A 19,050-nucleotide genomic window follows, 5' to 3' on the forward strand; every position below is an offset into this window, starting at 1 on the left:
AGTTTTGGGCCCCTCATCTTAGAAAAGATGTGCTGGCATTGGAGAGGGTCCAGAAGAGGTTCACAAGGATGATTCCAGGAATGAAAGGGTTATCATACAAGGAACGTTTGATGGGTCTGTACTCACTGGAATTCAGAAGGATGAGGGCAGGATCTCATTGAAACCTTTTGAATGCTAAAAGGCCTAGACAGAGTAGACGTGGAAAGGATGTTTCCCATGGTGGGAGAGTCTAGGACAAGAGGGCACAGCCTCAGGATAGAGGCCCTTTCAAAACAGAGATGCGGAGAAATTTCTTTAGCCAAAGGGTAGTGAATTTGTGGAATTTGTTGCCACATGCAGCTGTGGAGGCCAGGTCGTTGGGTGTATTTAAGGCATAGATTGATAGGTTCTTGATTGGATATGGCATCAGAGGTTATCGGAGAAGGCTGGGAACTGGGGTTGAGGAGGAGAGGAAAAAAAAGGATCAGCCATGATTGAATGGCGGAGCAGACTCGATGGGCCAGATGGCCTAATTCTGCTCCTATGACTTATGGTCTGATGGACATACTAGTTAGAAACTTCGGCAACAGTCTCCTGTCCCAAGTGAATGGCATAGTGTCCTAAATAAACAAAGTGAATTTCTGCTATTTTCTCAATTTTTTTTATTCTTTAAGAGTTGTCTTGAATATGTAGCTGTCCCAATTACCTGGAATCCACTGTAGTAGAAAATAATAATATCCACATTGTGAAAGTTTTATGAGTATGATTGGTCAGTTTCTTCCCAATTTCTTAAAAGATTTATCTGCAGGTTTGACTGTGGAAAAACTTTTTCACCCAGAGAGTGGTGGATATGTGGAATGCTCTGCCCCAGAAGGCAGTGGAGGCCAAGTCTCTGGATGCTTTCAAGAGAGAGTTAGATAGAGCTCTTATAGATAGCGGGGTGAAGGGATATGGGGGAGAGGGCAGGAACGGGGTACTGATTGTGTATGATCAGCCATGATCACAGTGAATGGCGGTGCTGGCTAGAAGGGCTGAATGGCCTACTCCTGCACCTACTGTCTATTGATCCCAACACTAAAAACTGCAACTCTTCAACCTTCCCACAGCAGATCATAATTATAATGCCTTTTTACCATCAACTTCAATCCATGAGCTTGTGTATTTCAAGGTTGCTGAAGTCTTCATGGTGACCCACCTTTTCACATTTGTGTGAGGTCAATATCTGGGAAAACTTGAAACTCATCATTCTCATGAAGATGGCATAAAGTAATTCCTGAAATGAGGAAGTTTAAATTTCTCGGTACAAGAAACCGGTTTAACAGCTTATATAATCTAACTGCAGATTACTAAAGTGATGTTATTTTGCTGACATTCAGAATGGAAAATGCACTTGAGGTTACATATTATTCAGTTTAAGTCTGAAAATATATTGCTCCAGTGGGCCACCCTGTAATACAACAGTGTTTATGGGCCTGTGCCTGAGTGCATGAAATGGGGACATGCATTTTGTCATTGGAGTGCAATGATGGCAGTGATAGGCTCTGTAAAAGATCAGGACTCTGTTGCTTGCATGAGGGTCTAGATCTTCCACCTAACTGGGGAATTAATGGCTGGTAAATTTTGGGTTATTATTATATGGAAGAGCTGGAATTTGTTACAATGCTATTTGTTACAAATGTCTCAACAGGTATCTATTTTTAACTCCCAATTTATTTTATAGTTGTATGAAGTTGACTTACATTTGTGCCAGGGTTTTGAACAGCTGTTTAACATTATTGAACAACTTGTAATACTCCCTGCCCAACAGAGGAATAATTGCTTCTAGGAAAATTTTATAAAAAGCTCAAATTGTAGTGTGCCTGCTTTGATTCTCGGGTCATTAAATTATCATTTGTGCTCCAATAAAACGCAGAGGTAGGCATTTTTACTGTATTCAAAAAGTGGACCTTAGCAAAAGGGGTTTGAGCTTCCAGAATTCCAAGTTACTCTGGGGATTCGTTGTTCACAGACCTTTCAGCTTTTACTCCCACTTTAATGGTTAATATTTCAAGTTGTCCCTGTATTTGAATATTCTAAAGATATATGTTAAGTTGCGGAGTAGCACATAAGGATATTTTTGTTAATTAATCATAATTGTCTACAAGCCACAATCCTTTTGATTTTGTTTTGTGAAGCACAACAATGAAAATTGAACTGCAGCAAAATGGTTCTCTTCAATATAGGTATAAAATTAACATGAAAATAAGGAGCTTGTAGTTAATGTGTAAAATGTTATTGGAAATATGAACTTTTTATAATTAATAATCATAAATATTTAAGCAATATAAATTCCCAGGCTGATGGACTGATACCATGATGTAGTCTCCTCTGAACCAGAGAAACCAAGATCAGATTGGGTGACCATTTTGCAGAGCACTTTGTTTGGTCTGTAAGGATAACTCTGAGCTTCCATGTACCTGTCACATTAGTTCTCTACCCCTTTCCCACCTTGACCTCTCTGTGTTCAGCTTCCTACCCTGCTCCAAAGCTGTTCAATGTGAGCATGAGGTCTGGTTACGTTGAAGCCCTCCCAGTTTAATATTGACTTTAATAGTTTCAGGTAACTAAGTTTCTTTCTGCTGACATGATTATACCTTCCTCTTTCAGTTAATATTTTTGCTTTTCCTTTTCTTTTTCTAAATGCTGATGTTTAAAGTCGTTGATATCATGATACTGTCAGTCTTCACCCTACACAAACATTCTGTTTTCTCCGTCTTCCCTTGACTGAAACAACACTCTTGTTTTTTCACTTTTCCCACTGTAATGAAGGATTATTTTCCTGAAATGATTCTTTTTTCTTCTACAATTTAATATATTTGAAAAAAATTATTCACTTTCTGTTTTTGTTTTGAATTTCAAATATCTGCAGTTGTATGCTCCAATTCATGAAATCGTGACTGTTTCCTCCTGATGATTTTAGTTTGCCTCAATGCTGCAGAGTTTTCTATGTTTATTTTTCTCATAAATTTGATTTCTGGAAACATGTGGTTTGCCAAGGGGATTAGTTTTAAAAAGGTGAAGTAGCTTAAAAAGTCAGTACAACATCATGGGCCAAAGGGCCTGTACTATGCAGTAGTGTTCAGTGTTCTATATATACACACGCTCACAGTGGATTCCGGTTAATTGAGCCATTTGTTAATCATGGCAGCCGCTTATTAGGGACGACCTTTAAAGAACAAAAACTAATCGAGAAAATAGCTAGGATTCCCTTCATTTATTTGGGACATTATGCTGCTTAATTGTGACAGGAAATACTCCCTGCTGAAGTTTCTAACTAGCGTCAGTTGCATGCACTTGTGTAGCCATTAGACCCTACACTGTTTAAAGCAAATAGTTTTTAAACAGTTTTTAATTGCATGTGCTCGTGTTCAAAAAGCAGTGATTCTTGGTGAGAAATAAGCAGTAAGACAATTAGGAACTGTTTTGCTCACTGCGGTTTCAAGAATTCAGGCTTAGAAATAACAGGAACAGTCAGGAGTAAAAATGAAGCTATTTCACTACTTCAAGTTAGGAGCTGTGGAGAATTTGAAGGTATCGACAGTCATCTTGAATGTTACACTGAAAATGAAGATTTGGAGGACGCAGTCGTCGAAAGCGGTATGAAGGTAGTCCATTACTTGCACTAAGTGTCTGCGTTAAATTTGTTCATTTATAGTCAAACAAAAGGACACATGAACATACACTCAATGAATTCCTCTGTTGCAAACTACTAAAAACTACAGTTTTATAGTACTGTAGTAGTATTGAGAATGTTCTAATTTGTTCTGTATTTCATTTAAATACATAATTTGTTACTCAGTTAAATGGTTGTTTGTATTTTTATACATTTTTAACTATTTCCATAAAATCGGCTAATTAGGGTCAATTTTAGCAATTGGGCTAAAATGTACTGGAATTACATTACATTCCATTACATTACATTACATTCCAAGTAATTAACTGGAATCCACTGTATTATCCATACTGTGTATTCTTAATATTAAATTTGCTATAGTACTGTTCAAAGGTTTTAGGCACTCTAGCTATATATACATATATGTGCCTAAGACAGTACTGTGTGTGTGTATGTATGGATATATACATATGTTTTACTGCTGATCTTCATTTTGCTTTTAAAATAAAATTGTATTCTTTTCATTTGTTTGGGAAATCTGAAAAAAATTGTTATGTTCTGGGTCCAAAAAGACAAGGTAGATTTTGGCCTGATTTGCTTAAACTTTCATATTATTTTATACTTTCCTAATAAAATTGTGTAACCAGTACTTTTTATAGCATTAGCTAATAGTCAATGGAATTAACTTTCACTGGAAGAGCTGGATTATAGTAATAGTGTTCATTAAGTTTTTAGATTTTTTATATTTGTAGTCACACCATAATGTATTTGCATTAGTCAATACAATAAAGTAGATGTCAGTTATATGTTCCAAATAGTTCTATAACTGTTAGTACACTTCTCTGTGTTGGAGGCGAAATGGTATACAGAAACACACTAGAGCAGTACTTCTGGATGTTTGATGGAATTTGATCTGTTTACACATGGATAAAAAGCAAATAGTGTTTGATGAAAATATTAAGCACAGTTTAATGGTAACTATGTTGTGAGGGAACTAAAACGGATTTCATATACTTCAAGTGAATACATATCAGAATATGATGAGGGCCAAGATTTGAGTAGCTATATTTTAATGTGGGAATTACAGTTATTTTGTTTCATTTACCACATTAGTGATAGAAGATCAGTTTTACTAAATACATACACATCTTTTGGAATCATCACAGATTTTAAGCATCTGGATACTCAAAAACAGGCTAGTAATTGATGAAGTAAGATTTCTGTTTCTGTGTAACTATATATCTAATGCTGTACATTTGAAAATTAAATGAAGTAATGTTTTTTTTAAGGAAATGTGGCTGTGGTTCGATCATATGTTGCTGGTGCAACATCACTTCAAGAAAGGAACAGTGCAATGGCTAATATAAGTGCTTGTCAAGCTCTGGGATTTATACTAGGACCAGGTAAAAAAAAATTACATTACTGACAATATTTATGTTTGAAAGCATTTTTGTGTTTCTTGGGTGTGAGTTTTTATTTCAGTTATCTATTTTTTAGTCACTCTGTTGAATTGTTAACTTTAAACCAATTCATTGTGAGGTTGATTGCCCCTCTGCTAATTGGAAATAGAAGTATTAAGGAGCCATTTAGTTCTTATTGCCACAGGAAATGGAATAAATGGATTTAATCTGCTATGATAAATCCATTTCATGTTCTGGGTGATTAAAAATGATCGTTGAAAAACTATCAATTCCCACATTACAGTTTTTAAAAAAACACAAAATCACACCTAAGATCTGGGTGAAAGCCAAAAAAACTGATGGGTTTGAGTATGCAGGTCACAGATTGATAATGTTATTAATAATATTGAAAAATATCAATAATAGTTAATAATGCTAATAGGGTTGTATGTGCCGTGATACCCAGATTTTGTATGGCCCACATGTTACTTCATAAGCATGGGCTTTCTAAAAACCAAAGTCCCTTCTGTTCATGGTTAAGAGTGTGCGCCAGGTTTACGGGGAAACATGACCCAGGAGAAAAGGGAATGGAGGGGAGTAGGGAAGAATCATTATTCATTTCTTGTTGGGGGAGGACCATGTTTTGGCTGATAGATGCAAAGGAGAAGGAAAGCTTGCAACAGATGTAAAAAGATTGAAGTGGGAAAGGGGGGGGAAGAGTATCTTGTAGGTCTACCAGAGGGGAAACACTTTGACTTATTTTGCAACAGAGAATTTTGGAGGAACTCAGCAAGTCAAACAGTATCTATGGAGGGGAATAAACAGATACATTTTTGAGTTGAGACTCTTTTGAGGTTGTTAATTTCCCTTCATAGACGCTGCCTGACTTGCTGAGCTCCTTCAGCATTTTGTGTGTGTGTGTGTGTGTGTGTGTGTGTGTGTGTGTGTGTGTGTGTGTGTGTGTGTGTGTGTGTGTGTGTGTGTGTTGCTCTGGATTTCCAGCATCTGCAGAATCTCTTGTGTTTATCACCAATTTCCCTTCTGGATTTTCCCTCTCTTCTTTTGAAGGTGGAACATCTTTTACCATGCTTTAGGCAATGTATTTTTTCTGGAAAAAGTTGCCATAATTACGTTTTCCTTTGCTCTGTAAATATATTGTTTCTGAATAAGTTGTATAATATGACTGTTTGACTACAATGACTTAACCCACCACAGGTGATGTGTTCTTATTTATAGGCATAATTGCACCACACACACGCACCCCCCCCCCCCCCCCCCCAGAGGAGTGTCTGTACATAAGGTGAAGTAGTGGTGGAGTTAGCGGGTGGAGGTGTTGATCAGCGTGCTGCTTGGGGGAAGTAACTGTTTTTGAGTCTAGTAGTCCTGATGTGGATGCAGTGTAGCCTCCTCCCTGATTGGAGTGGGGCAAACAGGCCACAGGCAGAGTGCAGGATGCTTTATGATATTGCTGACCTTTTTCTGGCACCTTTCTATATATACGCCCTTGATGGCAGGTAGGCTGGTATTGTAATGCATTGGGCAGTTTTGACTACCTGTTGTGAATCTTCCTGTCCGCTGCAGTGCGGTTTCCATACCATGCAGTGATGCAGCATGTTAGGAAGCTCTCTACAGCACATCTGTAGAATGACGTGAGGATAGATATGCATAATCCAGCTCTCTTCAGCTTCCTCAGAAAGTAGAGATGTTGGTGAGGTTTCATCATTGTGTAGGATGTGTCCTGGGACAACGAGAGGTTGTACATTGAAACGGCCCGCAGATTCCACTGCTGTGCCGCTGATATAAAGAGGGGTGTGAATAATGCAAGTTCTTCTAAAGTTGATAACCATCTCCTTTGTCTTGTTGACTTTGAGGAAGAGATTATTTGCCTGGCACCAGGCTCAAGCTCTTCCACCCCCATTCTGCAGACCATCTCACCATTATTGGTGATGAGCCCCACCACAGTCGCGTCATTAGCAAACTTGACAATGTGACACTCAGGTGTTTGGTCATGCAGTCATGTGTGAGCAGAGTGTACAACAATGGACTCAGCACACAGACTGGGGACACCCATGAGGAGGATGATGGGGAGGGAGGAGCAGTTGTGCATCCTAACTCTCTGAGGTCCATTGGAAGCCAACTCCCAGCTGCACAGTGGTGTACTTACACCAAGGCATAGGAACTTGTTCATCAAGGTCCGTGGGGCAATGCTGTTAAATGCTGAACTGAAATCTAGAAACAGCTTTCAGACGTTAGTGTCCTTGTTTTCTAGGTGTGTCAGGGCCAGGTGCATTACAGATGCAATGGCATCTCTCCTAGAGCAGTTCTGTTGGTGAATTTCCAGGGTGGAAGGAATGGAGTTTTTGATATGTGTCATTACCAGCCATTCAAAGCACTTGATGATGCCACTGGAAGGTTGTCGTTTAGTTCTGAAGCTGTGGAGTTCCTTGGCAGAGGGGTGATGGTGGCTGGTTTGAAGCACGTGGGGACAGCAGGCTAGATGAGTGAAGTGTTGGAAGTTTCCATGAAGACATCAGTGAGCTGGTGCACACATTCCAAGAGTACTTTGCCTGGGATGTTGTTCCTGGATTGGCAGCCCTATGGAGGTTGACTCTTTAGCAGAGTCCTTCTCAGATCTGCTGCTGTTATAGACAGTGACTACTCTCTGGGACAGGTGGAGCTTTCGTGGATGGTGTTGCATGCCTTGAAGTATGCATTGAAGTTATTTAGAGTGTCAGGGAGGGAGGCAGTTGGTGCTGTTTTACCTTGCATGGTCAGTAATGCCTTGATGCCCAGCCACATACACCAGGGATCATTATCAGACCCACGTTCTTGATGTTTTTGTGCACAGGCAGTCTTAGCCCTCTTGATGCTTAAGATGAGGTTTCTCCTGGCTGAGAGCTGATCTGTGTCCAGACTTGAAGGCAGAATACAGATGAGCATACAGCAAATGAATTAGGAGCATGAGTACAGCTCTAGCTCTCTCAAGTCTGCTTCATCATTTATTATCAGGGCTGATCTGATTGTAAACTCCACTCTGCTTCCCATATACACACAGTAATCTTTTACCCTCTCTTGCTTAACAAGTTTCTATCTTCCACTGCCTTAAATTATTAAAAGTCATTGCTTCCGCTATCGTTCAAGGAAGAGAGATTTGAAAGACCTGCAGCCCTTTGAGAGAGAAAAAAAATTACCTCCTCTTTGCTTTAATTGGATAACTTTCTTAATTTTTAAATAGTGACTCCTATTTCTGGGTACTCTGATGAAAAAGATGATCTGCTCTCTATCCACCCTGTCAAGACTCCTCAGAATCTGACATGTTTCACTAAAATCCCTTTTCACTCTTCTAATCTCCAGCAGATACAGATTTACTTTGTGTAATATTTCATCATAAAACCACCGGCCCAGTCCAGTTATTAGTCTCATAATGACAAAAAAAATTTGCAGAAAAGTAAGAGCAACTACCCCAAATAAAACTAAGAGTGAATAAAAATTTTAAAAGGCAATGTCTCCAAAAGGTGGCATTGATCATTCAGGCTCCCATCAACCAGGATATGCCATAAGACATAGGAGCAGAATTAGGGCATTCAACCCATCGAGTCTGCTCCACCATTTCATCATGGCTGATCCCAGATCCCACTCAGCCCCATACACCTGCCTTCTCGCCATATCCTTTGATGCCCTGACCAATCAGGAAGCCATCAACTTCCACCTTAAATATACCCATGGTCTTGGCCTCCACTGCAGACTGTGGCAGAGCATTTCACTGACTTACTACTCTCTGGCTAAAAATAATCTCCTTACCTCTGTTCTAAAGGGTTGTTGCCTCAATTTTGAGGCTGTGCCCTCTAGTTCTGGATACTGCCATATAGGGAACATCCTCTCCACATCCATCCTATCTAGTACTTTAAAGATTCAGTAGGTTTCAATGAGATCCCCTCCGTATTCTTCTAAATTCTAGTGAGTGCAGGCCCAAAGCTGCCAAATGCTCCTCTTGTTAACCCCTTCATTCCTAGAATCATCCTCATGAACCTCCTCTGGACTCTCTCCAATAACAACACATCCTTTCTGAGATTATGGGGCTCAAAACTGTTGACAATACTTCAAGTGCGGCTTGACTAGTATCTTATAAAGGCTCAGCATTATCTTCTTGCTTTTATATTCTATCCACTTTGAAGTAAATGCCAACATTGCATTTGTCTTTATCACAAACTCAACCTGTGAATTAACCTTCTGGGAATCTTGCACGAGGACTCCTAAATCCCTCTGCACCTCTGATGTTTGAACCTTTTCCCCATTTAGATAATAGTCTGCACTATTGTTCCTTTTAACAAAATGCATTATCATGCATTTCCCAGCTCTGTATTCCATCTGCCACTTTTTTGCCCATTCTTCCAATTTGTATGTCCTGCTGCAATTGCATTGCTTCCTCAGCACTACCTACATCTCAACCTATCTTTGTATCATCTGCAAACTTTGCCACAAAGGTATCAATTCCATTATTTAAATCATTGATAAACAATGTAAAAAGTAGTGGTTCCAATACTGACCCCTGACTAGTCAATGGCAGCCAACCAGAAAAGGCCCCTTTTATTCCCACTCGCCGCCTCCTGCTTGTCAGCCGTTCCGCTATCCATGCCAGTCTCTTTCCTGTAATGCCATAGGATTTTATCATTGCTACCATCAAGGGGCAGATACAGGAGCCTGAAGACCCACACTCAACATTTCAGGAACATCTTCAAAGTTCAAAGTAAATTTATTATCAAAGTACATGTATGCCTCCATATACAACCCTGAGACTCATTTTCTTGTGGGAGTACTCAACAAATCTATAATAGAATAATAACCATGATAGAATCAATGAAAGACAGCACCAACTTGGGCATTTAACTAGTATGCAAAAGACAACAAACTGCAAATATAGAAAGAAAGAAACGACGATAATAATAATTATAAATAAACAATAAATATTGAGAACATGAGATGAAGAGTCCTTGAAAGTGAGGTTCCTGATGATGAATGGAGCTTTACTCCAACAACATTTTGTATAAATGTGCTCAGTGTTGGGGAGGGTTTTATCTGTGGTGTACTGGGCCATATCCGCTACTTTTTGTAGGATTTTCTGTTCAAGAGCATTGGTGTTTCCATACCAGGCTGTGATGCAGCCATCAATATACTCTCCACTATATAGCTATAGAAGTTTATCAAAGTTTTAGAAGTTGTGGCTTAGCAAGCTCCTAAGGAAGTAGAGGCACTGCCATGCTTTCTTCATAAATGCACTTAACGTGCAGGGCCCAGGATGGGTCCTCTGAAATGATAATACCAAAGAATTTAAAGTTGCTGACCCTCTCCACCTCTGATGCTCTGACGAGGACTGGCTTATGGACCTCTGGTTTCCTCCTCCTGAAGTCAATAATCAGCTCCTTGGTCTTGCTGACATTGAATAAGGGTTTGTTGTTATGGCACCACTCAGACAGATTTTCAGTCTCCCTCCTATATGTTGATTCATTACCACCTCTTATTTGGCCAATGGAAGTGGTGTTGTCAGCAAAACTTGAACATGGCATTGGTGTTGTGCTTAGCCACACAGTCATAAGTATAAAGTGAGTAGAGCAGGGGGCTAAGCACACATCCTTGTGGTGAACCTGTGCTGATGGAGTTTCTGGAGGAGATGTTGAAATACTAAAGCAATGTAATTATTTAATAGTTGTGATACATTGCTTTTGCTACCCGTGGTTAAATCCAATGTTCCCTCTAATTTGCAATGACCAGCGTGTGCAAAAATCTTGTGCTGTGCAATTTTTTGCCCAGTGATAACAAAATGTGTGCACTGAATAATTTCTTCAATAAAAACAGTATAAATAAGCCTGTTATAAAATCTGCAGACAAATCATCACAAGCTCCATGTTGTCAACACCGTCCGCATCAGAAACTGGAAGAGCAAATGTGATTATATACGATCCTGAAATATACCGTAGATTCCGGATTTTAAGCCGCTACTTTTTTCCCACATTTTGAACAGCTTTGAACTCTGCGGCCTTTAATACGGAGCGGCTAATGCATTATTTTTTTTCATGCTGCCAAAAACATTTTGCCTCATAACAGTAGACCAATAAAATTGATGAGTAGTTCACAGAGGTCCAATGAAATTGTACGATAAATCAAGCGCACTTTCACAATTAAATTATTGTAAATCAGTCATTTGTACTCACCCTCATCAACATGGAAAACACTTGAAGAAAAGCATTGTGCTGCCTTTATGGCAGTTATTTAGTTTATAATATTTTCGCTTAGTAATTCATTTGTTAGTTAAAGTTAGAACTGTTTTAACTATATTTGTTTTCTGTACTACATCGCGGGATGCTATGACGTCACACCCGGTTTCGCCGCGTCTTGTGGGATACCGGTTTGCGATAAACGGGACGACGGGGGCGAGCGGCGGAGCGAAAACGCTGCTTTTAAGTTAAAGGCGATCAATAACTTTTCCTGGTAGGCTGCAGTATATATATTTTTTACCAGTCGTTAGGAGATATTGGAATGTTGTTCAGTAAAGAAGTATACGCAGCGTATATTTAAAAGTAGCCGCGTTACAGGCACGGTTCGAAAAAAAGCATTTGCAATATGTATTTGTTTATGTTACCATATGGATTTAATTAAAAGTTAAAAAATCCTCACGTGTAATATCTTTCTGTGTAAATATCTCATATTACAACGTGGGACACCTGCGGCCGAAAATCCGGTGCGGCCTAAAATCCGGTGCAGCCTGTACAAGTAAAAAATTGATTTTATTTCTAAAATTAGAGCCAGCGGCTTTTAATCAGGTGCGCTCTGTAGTCCGGAATCTACGGTACTTAACATGCCAAGGAGGTCGAGGGAGACAACCTTTTGTGCGCAGTTTAAATTTATTTGTACACTAGTTACAAAAGATGTGAGCACGTCCACACATTAGAGCGAACATTGGTTCTATCCATTCCGTACTCCAATGACCCTATTCAAATCTCAATGTATTTTAAATTGTTTTAATTGATGTGTGTGTTTTATTCATCAATTTTGTTCTATACTTATTATTTAGTTTTAAAGTTTTTTGCGAAGCACATACCCTCTAAACTAGGCGATATCCTAATAAACTTTGCCTACCCTGTCCAAAGCCTCCACATCCTTCCCGTAAAGGGCCAAACAGAGTTGCATGCTGTTCTCAATGTTCAACGTAAACTTGTTATAAAAGTGCAGGTACTGTATGTCACCATATACAACCCTGAGTTTCTTTTTCTTGTGGGCATACACAGTAAGCATAGAATATAGACATCTACAGCACATTACAGGCACTTCAGCCCACAATGTTGTGCTGACTACTGCATAGCCCTCTATTTTTCTAAGCTCCATGTGCATCTCTAAAAGTCTCTTAAGATCCTATTGTATCCCCCTCCACCACCATTGCTGGCAGTGCATTCCATACACCCACCACTCTCCATGTGGAAAAACTTACTCCAGATATCCTCTCTGTACCTACTTCCAAGCACCTTAAAACTATGCCCCCTTGTGTTAGCCATTTCAGCCTTGAGGAAAAGCCTCTGGATATCCACACACTCAATGCCTCTCATTATTTTATACATCTCTATCAAGTCACCTCTCATCCTCTATCACTCCAAGGAGAAAAAGCCAAGTTCTCTCAACCTATTTTCATAAGGCACGGTCTCCAATCCAGGCAACATCTTTGTAAATTTCCTCTGCACTCTTTCTATAGTATCCACATCCTTCCTGTAGTGAGGTGACCAGAACTGAATACAGTACTCCAAGTGGGGTTCAACCTAGGTCTTGTATAACTGTAACATTTACCTCATGACTCTTGAACTCAGTCCCACGGCTGATGAATGCCAACACACCATATGCCGCCTTAACAACACTGTCAACCTGCACAGTAGCTTTGAGTGTCCTATGGACACGGACCCCAAGATCTCTGCCAAAAGTCTTACCATTGATATTATATTCTGCCATCAAAATTGACCTTCTAAAATGAACCACTTCACACTTAACTGGGTTGAACTCCATCACCACTTCTCAGCCCAGTTCTGCATCCTGTTGATGTCCCACTGTAACCGCTGACACCCCTCCAGACTATCAAAAAATCCCCAACCTTTGTGTTATCAGCAAACTTACTAACTCACTCTTCTACTTCTTCATCCAGGTCATTTATAAAAATCACAAAAGGAGGGTCCCTGCAGAACACCACTGGTCACCAACCTCCATGCAGAATACGAACCATCTACAACCACCCTTTGCCCTCTGGGCAAGCCAATTCTGTATCCACAAAGCAAGGTCTCCTTGGATCCAGTGCTTCTTACTTTCTGAATAAGCCTTGCATGGGGAACCTTCTCAAATGCCTTACTGAAATCAATACACACTACATTCACAGCTCTGCCTTCATCAATGTGTTTTGTAAATAAAATCATTGAAAGACTGCACCCAACGTGATGGACACATGGCCAGTGTGCAATCACAAAATTAAGCAAATAAGTAAATCGAGCAAGAAATATCGAGACTATGAGATGAAGAGTCCTTCAAAGAGAGTTCATAGGTTGTGGGAACTGCTCAGTGATGGGGTAAGTGAAGTTATCCCCATTGGTTCAAGAGCCTGATGTTTAAGGGTTAAAACTTCATGAACCTGGTGGTTTGGGACTTGTACCTCCTGTACCTCCTTCCTGATGGCAGCAGTGAGAAGAGAGTATGGCCTGGGTGGCGGGGGTCCTCGATATAGGATGCTACTTTCCTGCAAAGGTGCTCTGTGTAGGTGCACGTATGTTTATTATCAAAGAATGTATAACTTGTACAACCTTGAGATTTGCTTGCTCACAGGTAGCCACAACCAAAAAACCCAAAATAACCCAATTTTAAAAAAGAATAAAAAATATAACAGACCAACACTCGATGTACAAAAAAAACACAAATCATGCGAACAATTGAAGTGAAGAACAACAATCTGAACCAAAATTGAGTCCTCAGTTCCAAACCCTGGAGCAGCCCTGAGTAGGACCAAAGCCTCGCTAATCAGTTCTTCATATTAGCAGGCATGGAGCACAGCAGCCCGGGCAGTCTTCATAGACTCAGCACCATGAAGATGACCATTGCAGAGAACAAGTGAAATCGGTTCTCATCACCCAGTCTGTTTGGGCTGGTGTTTAAATTATCCCAACAATGGAACAGCGAAAGGCACTGTGCTGAGAGAGGCGTGAACATCACGGAGAGCGAGTGAAATCGGCTCTCACCTCTGATCTGGGCTGGCGTTTAACAGTGAATTGTACCTCACACTAGAACCTAGACCACGCTGCCCAGCAACTCGCTCTGAGCCCAGATTCCGTTGCCCAGCCCAAAACGGTTCTCAAGCTCTTCAAATCAGCTCAGCAGCCAGAGCAATCTAACCTTGCACCCGGGCCTGTTGAACGAGCATTGTAACTTCTTTTGGCACCCATTGTAATCCAGCTTCACTCCCGGGCCAGCCCTATGGGCATTGGAACTCCCAACTGCAACAAACTACCTTGGCTCATCCTCCAAATTCGTCTTGCCATTGCTTATCTCTTCACTGTTTGTGACAATAATATAATTTACCAGAGAAAAGGTACCTGAGAAAAGGGATGCTTTTAGTCTGATTTCCTATCTTTACAACTACCAGAAGCTGTTGCACACGTTTAGCCAGTAGCACCATCTTAACCGGAACTGCTCAACGATGGGCAGCGCTTTACCCGTGATGTAGGATTTTCCATTCAAGAGCATTAGTATTTCCATACCAGGTTGTGATGCATCCAGTCAATATGCTCTCCACCACAGATGTATAGAAGTTTGTCAAAGTTTTAGATGTCATGTTAAATCTTCACAAACTCCTAAGGAAGTAGAGACACTGCCATGCCGCCTTTGTTATTGCACTAACATGCTGGGCCTAGGACAGGTTCTCTACAATTATAACACCAAGGAAGGAATTATTATGATAGATGACAGAAAGCTAGGTGCAAGTAATAGAATTACTGTATATGGAATAGTCGGGACAGTCATTAGACATTTGGCCCAGCTGGTAGTTTCTAATATTTTTTACCAAATGAACTTGCTTCTGTCTATATCTTCTGGTTCTACCGATAAATCTGTGTATCTGCTGCTTCTTTACATACACCTACTCTAATTGCTGTTTCTGTTCCATGCTGAAGCAGGCCCTGCATTTTTAGTTCCTTTGAGAATTGTTAGTAGTTATATTTCTCACTCCTTATTTTAGATTGACCATGAGGAACACTGTGTATCATTCAAAGAGTTGAAGACTTGTGTTTGATTTGATTCTGTAAGAAGAGAGCTGTAGCTGTTTAGTTTTTGCTGGTAGTTTTAACCTCTCAGTTCTGATACTAATAAATTTCTTGTATTACTTCTATTACCTCTGGATCCAGTTTGTAATATGGAGACAATAGTTTGTTCAGTACTCAGTATATTCTAACCAAACTGTTAAATGTTTGACATAACAATCTGTTTTTCAGTTTCTGGAACTAAATGCTCAATTTGTACTTGTGTTGCTATATTTAATACTTGGGAATACATATCCCAATGGATCCCTTATTATCCCTGGTTCATTTAGAATTTAATTTTCCAAAGAGTATTTTGCTTCCTTAATCTTCCTACAAAAATGCAACACTGCACATTTGGGTATAAAGAAATTCATTTATATTTACATGTCTTCAAGATAATTACTTTTGCTTGGATTTTGAAGCAGTCTTCCTCAGCTTTATTATAGAAACATAGAAAACCTACAGCACAATACAGGCCCTTCGGCCCACAAAGTTTTTCAGCTGTGCAGCTGCTTTGAGCGTATTATAACTGAAGTCTGAAATTAGACTTCCTAAGTCATTACAGTGGAAAACCAGTTTATGCTTCTAGAGAATTACTTACTACTTCCACCAATCTGAATAAATACCTTTAATATTTTCTCTACATTATAGTTTGTAGTCAGTTTACTATCCATTTTACTACTTAGATCCTAGCTCTGCATGCTAGGACTATATTTTTGAAGAATTGGTTCATTAAAGGTCATTTGAATGTCAAAGGAAACAAGATCTTTTGCATTACCCTTATCTATTGTAGCCTTGCTTTGCCTACATATTTTCAGAAAAGATTCCATTTTTCCTACCACTGATGTTAAGTTAACATCTCTAAAATGTTTTGTTTAGAGGAATGATATGATCTGGATTTTAAAAGAATTCTATTTTCCTTACTGTAAAATAAGAAAGGGTGTATGGTGATAAATGGTTAAGAATGGAGTATGGGAGCAAACTTAGAATGATTTAGGGTACATGTTTTGGAGAGGTAAAACCACAGGAACAAGTCTTCAAGCTGGCTGACTCTGTGATGACCATCAAGCACCCATTTAACTATTCCTACACTAACCCCAGTTTATTCTCCGCAGATTCCACCAACTCCCCGTACAGGCCCTTCATCTAAGCATTCAGATCCATTGTTGGGACTGTAATTAAAATGTTAGGTGTTTATTTAAAATTGGATTGACATGAACAGGAGGCACCAATAGACGGCTAGATGAGCAGGAGAGTAATTGGTGGAGTTAAATTCAGAGAAGTGCAAGAGGACATACAAGATACAGTATATAGTAGACAACTCAGTATTATACAATGGAGTGACGTAGATGTGCATGAACTTACTGCCCATTATGCTGCTGGCATTTAGGGCAGCAATGAAGGTCCTCCCCCTCTGGTGGTGGTCAGGCCTTCCTCTTGGTTTTCAGTATTCAGTCATGTAAATCCTGGGTAGAGACTCAGGAATACTGTCACACTCACATATAGAAGAAAACTTCATTGCTGTTTCCATAACAATTTTGTTTTCCTAGTCAGGGTTGTTAGTCCTGAACCTGGAGGACCGGAGGTCTGGCCTCTACTGTTTGACATGGGTGACCCCACCAAGAGTCAAAGTACAAGGTCCTGACTCCAGCCCTCATAGCTCTCTGGGTCATTGATGCACACCAAGCCTCCAAGCCCTACAACAAGGTTGTGGCCCTCTTGGAGGAGATCTGCATGTTTAGTGTTCTGAAGTGTGTTTTAAAAAAAATATTTTTCAGCTTTGCAGACTGCCATGATAAGCATTGGGCAGACGGGGGTCTCTTGGAAGGTGATTGACCTTGAGTTGAACATGTACACTGCACCAGCTTTTCTGGGAGCTTTCCTAGGAATTGTAAACATCATTTTTATTATTGCAGTATTCAGGTAAGTTATAATAAATACTTCAGAAAATGGTAAAATTAATTTAAATATCACCATTGCTTGTAGAACTTAAAACAAAACATTTTCTGTACCTGATGTTGACATTTCTTATTGGGTTTTGTTCAGAGTGGTATTGAACCAACTTTGTTTCTAACAGATTTCTGAGGAATTTTCTTTGAGTGATATTCAGCACCTATATTACTCAATTCTGTTTTAGTTGTATCAACCCTGTTCCCAATGGAAATTACCCACTAGCATGGTAATATCAACAAGCTGCTAATCTCACTTGCAGGTGTGTTTACTTTGAGAAATAGAAATGTCAATATTAGCTGTCATATATGCTTTTACTCTGCAGCTGATAGCAAAAACTTAATTCCAATGGATCTTACTTGCTGTAGCAAATCTTACTGTGTAATGGATCTTAGTGCACTACAGTTGGGCAGGAAAAGGAAGCAAATCAGCACTTTGCTCTTGATTATCATCCTGCAGTTTTGCCACAGCTGAGCTTATCTCAAAAGTAGTGGCTATATGATCAGACTTTCTGATGGTGTCCCAATTAAACTGCCTGATAGCACTCAATAGACAAACCATTGCAGATACTGGAGATCTAAAGTGAAAATAAAATATGGTGGAAATATTCAGAGGTTAGGCAGCATCTGTGGAGAGTGAAAAAGTTAACAGTTTGGGGTGATGACCTTTTATCAAAACTAGGAAAATTTAGAAATCAGTTATGTTTAAAATTGGAGAGAAGTGGGAGCAATGGAGACAACAGAAAGAATGTCTCTGGTTTAAGATGGCACTGGTGAAGCACAGTGACGACTTGCTGGTAGAAAACAAAGCAATAAATTAGTGCATTGATCACACTTTTCCTCGGATACGATCACTGCAATCAATAACTTGTAACTTCACTTTCAGAGTTGAGCTGTTGAACTGCCTGTATGACCTGGCATTTTTGTGGTGTGTACTGAAGTCTCAGAGTTACAGGGTGGTTGCCACATGGTGGGTATGGGGCAAATTGAGGCAGTACAGTCCGGGCCTGCGAGCGGGGAATGTGCCAGTGATTGGTCATTGCTGGAATGCACTTGGAGGCATTTCGATGTGGCAAAACCAAGGCGAGGCAGAGTCAAGGTGGTGGGGACCATGCGCAAGTCTGAGAGCAAGGAACAACCTGAGGTTTGACTGATTTAAGCACCAGGACAGATAGAAAAGGTCAGGATGTCGGGGCCAGAGATGAGGGACAGGCTGGTGTTTAGCTGGCTGCACGCAGGCTTTACTCGTCTCTGCGCTGAACTGAGGCTGTGGATTGTAACTAACGGGCTCCTGAGTTGACTGCAGTGATGACTGCCTTTGTGGCTGTGGTCTCACTTTTCGTGAACTTCAGTTCTGAGTGTTATTTGCTTACTTTTATGGCTGGTAATCTTTGGTTTATTTCCTACACATTGGATGTTTGACAGTTTTTAAAATGGGTTCTGTTGGGTTCTTTGTTTAAAGGCTACCTGTAGGGAGGTGAATTTCAAGACTGTCTATAGTATACATTGATAATAAATGTACTTTGAAAAGATATAGACCAAGAGTTAATGACTGAATGGTGCAATTGATGGTGATGCTGCCTGAGATGAATAGTCTCCATCATTCCTTTTCTATTGGTCTTTACCTTATCACATACATTCCCTTTGTTCTTGCAGCTTGAAACATTTACTTTCCAACTTTTCCAGTTTCTGATAAAAGATCATTGAACTAAATAGTTAACTACTAAAATTGCAGATGCTGGAAATGTAAAATA

The 19,050-nt window shown here is 39.9% G+C and overlaps 1 protein-coding gene across 2 annotated transcripts in view; it reads left to right on the top strand.

Annotated features, from left to right (window-relative positions):
• Positions 1 to 19,050, top strand: part of mfsd8 (major facilitator superfamily domain containing 8) — a 69,773-nt gene that overhangs the window by 38,076 nt on the left and 12,647 nt on the right. For both annotated transcript variants that reach the window (XM_073042808.1, XM_073042810.1), the window contains exons 5-6: positions 4,921 to 5,034; positions 17,126 to 17,270. In XM_073042808.1, the coding sequence (XP_072898909.1) occupies positions 4,921 to 5,034; positions 17,126 to 17,270 (259 nt within the window). The remainder of the gene's footprint in view (positions 1 to 4,920; positions 5,035 to 17,125; positions 17,271 to 19,050) is intronic.

The sequence above is a fragment of the Hemitrygon akajei genome, chromosome 4, assembly GCF_048418815.1.
Source record: "Hemitrygon akajei chromosome 4, sHemAka1.3, whole genome shotgun sequence".
NCBI classification, from domain to species: Eukaryota; Metazoa; Chordata; class Chondrichthyes; order Myliobatiformes; family Dasyatidae; genus Hemitrygon; species Hemitrygon akajei.